Raw genomic sequence first — 7,180 nt, forward strand, 5'->3', positions numbered from 1 at the left:
AGAAAGAAAAAAAAAGGGGAATTTTAAATTCCAGTGTCAGGTTTCTGCTTCGCACTGATTCACTTCCATGAAGATCCAAACAGAGCATTTCAAGCTTAATTGAAGGGCTCAATGTGAAAACACAGAGGTGTGGGATTCCTACCACGGGCTGCAGTTCTCTGTAAGAACAATTTTAATGCACCCTGCAACCGTCCTGTTGGTTTCCCACAGTGTTATTCCTGCACTGATCCCAACCAGAGAAGGCTGTTAGGAAATTCTGGCCATATGCACATTTCCTTCGGTGTCCTTGCGACACATCAGCATTCCCTCCCCTGAATCATGACACGCGTTCATGTAAAATTGAATGCACTCATATCCATTCAATAAAATATTAAAGAGGGAAGTCATTAATGTCATTCTGCATAAAATGCATTAAAACACATTCCAGGAGAGCACTTGTTCAATCACATTTTACCAACCAAAATTGACAGCACAGAATGAAAAGTATTTATAAGGCATATGAGGAAATTATGAGCCAGGAAGGAAAATTCAACTCCTTTGCAAGATAGCATCCACACCTGTGGCAATTCATCCGTGCACAGAGAATGCAAAGGCTGTGGGTGATGGCATCCCGTGCAGCCACTGATTCTGCCCCACTGCTGAGCTGCACCCCAACCCCACGCTGTCACCTCTGCTGCTCATCCCAAGCAGCCCTCAGGCAAACACCCAGAGCCCTGGGACGGAGCACTCACGGACAGCTAAACCTCATCCAGATGGGAGAAATGCTGCTGTGACCGAGGCTCCTTTCTCCCCTCCCCTTTCCCACTTCAAAACAAGACTTCAAAACTGCAGGATGAGCGCTCGGCAAGAAGAACCAATGCTTTTGTTTCCTATAAATATCAGTTGTCCAAAAATATCTCTCTATTCTTATTTCTCGAATACGCGTTCGTATTTATCAATAAATATTTTATTACAGCCATTATCAAAACATCAAAGGCTGCTGAAGTGTTGTGCTTTGACTGACACTGCTCATCCCGGGCTTACATAACGCATCAAATGTTCATCTCCCACAGGAGACAAAATAGAATTAATATTTCAGTTGTGATGGGAAAGCTGGGGATACATGGAGAGGAAATGAGTTTGCATTCTAGCCAACACTGAGGCTGCAAAACGAACAGGGGGAGCAGACAGAACGCAGCCATGACCTGACCCTGCACTGCAGGATACCTGCAGCAGTGCCCAAAACTCCAGCACAGACCGGCTGCCATGGAGCATCCCTGAACACTGCTCTGAGAGCAGCCCACAGCCCCATCTGCCATACAGAGCAGTCTCCTGTCCTGGGCACAGCACTGCCCTCTGATTGAGGGAGGACTAAGCAGGAGCCCAACCATTTCTTTGCGTCACCGTGGGTTTGTTTACAGATAATGACATCCCCCACCACTCCCAACTTTGGCACTTCAACGTCCCTGCGTATTTCCACACAGTGACTCAGCCCAATGAATCATTTAGGATGTCTGAATCACCCCGGGCAGCACCGGAGGGTCGGGGTAACAGAGCAACGCACAGCACACTGCGCTGCCATCGGCACTTCAAGGAAAATTATTTCATTTTTGCAAGGGGAAAAAAAAAAAAAAAGTTTTCTTAAAGCATTAACCCAAGGTGGGCAAGCCAGGCTTCTCCCATGCGGTGCCAAAAATCAAACCTGCACTTTGTGCTCAAGCCCACTGCAGTCGGATACATATGCTGGATTGTAACTGGAGACCGCAGAGAACGCTTTTTCAGGAGGCCCTTCCCTCTCCTCCCGTAATTACATCTCGATAACAAAAAGCAGCTTTGGGGATGAGGCCACATCCTCATGTGGCTCAAAGCAGCGCATCCCATCCGGGTTGCACCCATTGTGCCACGTGAGCCCCATGCAGCCCCATGCAGCCCCATGCAGCCCTATGCAGCCCCATGCAGCCCCAGGCTCTCACCTCGCAGCTCGCCCAGGTCCAGCGTCTTCCCCAGCTGTTCCAGCAGCTCAGCCCTGGCCGCGTTCTTCTTGTGCTTCTTGCCATCGTAATGCTGCTGGGCCATGACGGGGTTGTTGAACCACGCAGCACACAGCTGGCAGTAGCGATCCGAATCCCTGCGTGGCTGCGGTGGGGATGCTGCTGGAGGCCGATCCACGCGGGGCTGCTTCAGTGAGCCCAAGGTCTCTGCAGGAGGAAAAACATAGGCATCAGGCTGCCAGAGCCCAAAGCAGAGCCGTGTTGGGCACGGAGAGCAATGAGCAGCAGTTGTTTCATAGAACGGCTTGGCTTGGAAACACAGCAATGCCATCAGCTGCTTGGGATAGAGAGACAGATTTATAACCATCTCAGGATTATTGCTTTTCAGTGTGTTTGGTCTTGGAAAGAATAGGGAAAGCTGTCACAATTTTTAGTGTCACAGGTGAAAAAACTGCTCAGTAGTCATTCTGCTCGCTCAAATGTTGCATTATGGGTTGACGAGTGCAGCAGCCACGACCTTAATTTGGTCCCATTTCCCTTCAGATTCATACGAGGCCATCTGGGGTCACAAACGTGACCTAAATAACTCCAAGAGAAAGAAGGGTGATGGGTCCTCACGCTGTGAAGCCATTGGTTTCCAATGGCCTTGCTTGCCATGGGTTTTCTGCTAGATACAACATAAATCACAAAGCTTGGAAAGGCAGGACAATGTAACGTAGATAACACTGAGATGCAAAGATGCACAGCTGGTAATTAATTATCACACCTCGTTCAAAAATGCCTTCTTTTTGGTACCAAGCTTTTCCCAGGTGAGATGTCCGATATCCACACAATACACCACGGTCACTCCGTGCTGAGAAAGGGCAACTTGAAGGCTGTGAGCACAGCATTCAGTGCCTGCGTGGTTCCAGAGAGTTCACATTGCTGCAAATCTTCTGCTGACCCGCCCGGAATGCACATCTATTAACTTTCCTGAAAGAAATTGTATCTTCCATCTAATGTTACTTACAACCTTATCTATTTCCAGGGCTTTATGAGCTCCCATTGTCCTGATGACAGCTGCTGGGGTGTCGGATGCTCAGTGCCCACAGTGCTGCTGGTGTTTTGCTTTGGAGGGGCACCGGGAGGAGAATTTTCTCACCTCAGCCATCGTGCCCTGCGATGCACCCAGCGCTGGCAAAATGAACTCTTTGGGGTGTTTGTTAATAAGGTGACTGCAGTAATTAACTCCTGCTGGTGATGTTTGTTCTCTTTGTTTTACCATCCAGCCAACCGCCCGCTCACTGCCTTTGGATTTATTTCACCTCCCCCCCCCACCCCAAGAGGATTCCCATCATATGGCCTCCAGGTAACTCTGCACTGCACCAGGAGAGCTTTCCATGCTACATCGCTGCCTTTGGAGCACCTCAAAGTGCAGCCTCAGAGCAATGTGCTCTCAGTGCTGCTTCCAGCCCCGAGTCCTAAAGTTAAATCTGATGGATCCTTTGCTCAGCTTTTAGCTGCTGCCAGAGGGGAACCACGGAGGCTTAACTCCGCAGAACTGGTGGTGTCTGCAGGAGTTACATCTCCTGCTCCTTAAGGAGACCCGAAAGCAGCATCTCTGCTGCAGGGCTGAGCAGTGCCCCCACCTGCAGATCCCAGCTCCCCACCCTCCTGGTGCCTGGGGTCTCCTCAAGGCCAGTTTACAGCCCTGAGGCGTGCTGAACCCATCCTGACAGCCGACAGAAACACCCCGCGTGCTCCAAATCCTCCTGCAAACAAACAGATGAAAGCTGACTTCCCACAACGGTGGATTTATCATTCTGATCTCCGGTACGTAACAAGAACAGAACAGGAAACATCACCATTCCCCGTGCTGCAACATGAACATTAATAATAAACACTCCCAAGACGTTAAAAACGTTGCTCTGTCCTAACACACAGACATAAAAGCTGTGAGTTTGACTATTCCAAGTATTTCGAATGCTAAACAGCTCACGACACTCTGCCTTCCATTCCCCTGTACTGTGGGAGGGAAGCGAGAAGCCTCACTTTGCTGCATGAGGCAAAATGCAAAGTTAGAAACACTTAGCACTCTGCTGATGAACTCATGGCTGACTTTTTTTTTCTTTTTTTTTTTTGCTTGTACAGTTTTGTATTCATAGCTGTGCGTAAATGGTGCCCAACCTGTCATCACTGCTGCTCTCCAAGAACTAAAGGAGGAGGGAGCAGCTGAGCCCCGGCTGAGGGCACTGCATGCCCTGCGTGTGGAGCAATGAAGGCAGCAGCTCCTCTCCCCCACAGCCCTCTATAACTCATCCTGGCGCCTGGATGCAAGCTGACGGTGTCGGACACGACTGCAGAAATTCATTGGAAATAGCAGTGACATAAAGCCTCTGAGGGCTACAACTTCCTACAGGAGAAGCAACAGAAAATCATCACCAATGTTCCCCTGTCGTGATCAGACACTGCTTTCCCCTTGTGAGAGCCCTTACTGCTAGGGCCCTCCTCCCTCTTCTGAAAGCACCAGCAGAGAAATTGGAGATCTGTGTTTCATCAGGATGATAAAATAGACAGGGAAGGTGTAGCCCCGTAAAGAGGCTGAGAATAAATCTAATTTTCTATGAGACTGATGAGACAAAAACCAGAATATTAAAGAGGGATTTGCTCAGCGGCAGACTGCAGCCGTCAGCTCGCACCGAGCATCTGCAGAGCTGCAGATCCAGCAGGAGGAACTGCCAGCATCAGGGCTGGGACTGAGCCCCTGCAGGTGTCTGCTGGGAGCCTGGGGGTCCCACTGCCTCCAGGAACTGGGAATGGAAATCCAGCCACAGAAATTCTGCAAATGTTTTGCTTTTTTTGAGCGCATTACCTCTTTTTCAGTGCATTTTCTTTACTGGAAAACAACGCTCCTGAAAGAGCTCCGGAATTCAGCCTGAATTTCCCTGCAGCTCCAACTGCATTCATTAGTCTTCATTCTGTCCCCTCAACTCATTCCATTGCCACACACACCACAAACACATCCGTGTGGATGAGATAACTTCCAGAAGCGTGCACAGAATTTCACAAATTCACCCCTCCCTTTACAATCAGACCCCCCCACTAAGCAAGCAGTCAATTCAGAGCTCCCCAGCAATGCTGGGTAGCAGTGTATACATCTGTGTAAAGCTATAAACCAGGCGCTGCCATCTGGAGATGGTTTCCCATTTTGGTGCACTCAGCACCCCAGGATGGAGCAGGACGTGTCCCATTGGGAAAGCATTGTGTCCAATGGGCACATTCCTGAGAATGGGCTGGAGAGCAAAAAGTGCTCATTAGTGTATTCCTGCATCTCAGCTTCATCAGATCAAGTGTATGGAAGGCTCAACGAGTCCTTGAGTTATTCCTTCCCAGTGATTACTGCAGCTGAAGAGCCCATTACTTACAGAGCATGTGGTGCAGCTCACTTATTGCCTCTGTGAGGCTGATTCAGATGATTAGAAAATTAAATGGAAACACAACGCGAAGCTGCAGCTCTCAGAAGCCACTGCCTGGGGACGGGAGGACCTGCTGCTGTCTGACCATCACCCATCCACACACTTCTCTGCCTTCACTCACTGCAACCTGGGACCCCCCACTGCATACCTGTGGGCCCTAGAGACAGCACAGCTCCCAGGAGCAGCACAGGGAACTGCCACACCTGCCCTTAACGAGCCCTCCCAGAGTGCCCTCGTTAGTGGGAAGCAGCAATCCACCTACAGGCACAGCCCCTGCATCCCCCAGGGAAAAGCCATAGCTTCCCTCAAGCCAATCGTGACAAAGGACAAATGATGCTTTCTGCATCAGCATCATCAATCTGCAAAGTTAAAAGCGACAACGACAACAAAAGCACACAGACAGATTAAAAAAAAAAAAAAAATCCTTTCTATCACAATTTCTGGGATTTCTGCACACCTCATTAGGCAGGATGTAAAACACACAGCAATGCCTGGTCTAGTATTACATGGGGAGGTTGGTGGCCCTGCGTGTGGCAGGGGGTTGGAGATTCGTGATCCATGAGGTCCCTCCCAACCCTGGCCATTCTGTGATGCTCATATCATGCTCTAAGCAAAGTGCCACCGATAGCAGCACTGAAGCACAGAGCTCAGCCTGTGGGACAGCACAGCGATCCCAGCGCAGCTCTGTGTGCTGCTGTTACGGTCAGGCACACTCTGGCACAGCCAGGTTATCTGATTGCAATGTTTGACTTTTAAAATGTGAAAGTTAATAGGCTCGCATCATTGGAACCACCGCCGAGGAAAGCCTGAACGCCCATCCGGGCAAAAATCAAAAGGTGATCGATCCAAAACATTTTTAAAGACTGCATTTCCCTCTGAGGTAAAAGCAAATGGGATTCTGCTCCGTGCAGTAACAGGAAAGGTTTATTACATGCATTAGCTAAGCTGTCAAATAACTTCTGATAGTTACGGTGAGGCTCAGCCGGAGCTGCTGCCTTCCAGGGAGCAATTCATGAACACAGAGATGGGCATCTGGCAGCAGGCAGCACGGATGAGCATCCATCTGCCCGAGCCCAGCACACAGAGCAGTGATGTCTCCCCACCTACCTGTGGCCTTCAGCGCCGGTGGCTCACCTAGCAACAGCTTTAACCTTTTGGCATGGATTTTCCCTTGGTAATGAGATTCAGCCACCACTGCTGAGGTAAAGGACATGTTACATAGCGTGCAGCATTTGTTCTTATCCACCGAGTCACCATCGCTGCCCTGCAAGGAGATAGGAAACACAAGAAAGAGGTGCATCATCCCCAGGAAGGAGGAGGAGGACCTGAGTTATGTCAGCTCCGTGCTTCCCATGGGTCCCCCCACTCACACAGACTCACTCCCATACAGCTTGATGGCCTCCATCTCCATTTCACATCAACTCCACAGGCAGCTGCTAAATGCCTCCTGCTATTTGCCCAAATGAAGAGATAGAAGAAGACCCAGGGACTGTAGTTGGCCCAGTTCTGGACAGCCAGCGATGCTCTCAAGCATGGCTTCCCTTTGGCAACCACAGCACCCAAACCAGCAGCACTGCAGTGACACAGAGCCCCTATGCTCTATGAAGCTATTCCAGATCTATGGAATGGGACTGAGTGAGGACAGCAAGCTCAGAGCTGAACCTGCAGCCTATCCCGACCCATAGTCAGGCTCATCCTTCCCTAAGAAAGAAGCACAATTAGAAGGAGGACTGATTTTCATCGCTTTTTTTTTTT

General features: G+C 49.8%; 1 protein-coding gene across 2 annotated transcripts in view; it reads right to left on the reverse strand.

Annotated features, from left to right (window-relative positions):
- ZMAT4 (zinc finger matrin-type 4) overlaps positions 1-7,180 on the reverse strand; it is a 49,723-nt gene that overhangs the window by 14,686 nt on the left and 27,857 nt on the right. For both annotated transcript variants that reach the window (XM_010723140.3, XM_010723139.3), the window contains exons 4-5: positions 6,533-6,689; positions 1,953-2,177 (exon numbers count right to left, since the gene is read on the reverse strand). In XM_010723140.3, coding sequence (XP_010721442.1) covers positions 1,953-2,177; positions 6,533-6,689 — 382 coding nt within the window. The remainder of the gene's footprint in view (positions 1-1,952; positions 2,178-6,532; positions 6,690-7,180) is intronic.

This window comes from Meleagris gallopavo, chromosome 24 (assembly GCF_000146605.3).
Source record: "Meleagris gallopavo isolate NT-WF06-2002-E0010 breed Aviagen turkey brand Nicholas breeding stock chromosome 24, Turkey_5.1, whole genome shotgun sequence".
In the NCBI taxonomy this organism is placed as follows: Eukaryota; Metazoa; Chordata; class Aves; order Galliformes; family Phasianidae; genus Meleagris; species Meleagris gallopavo.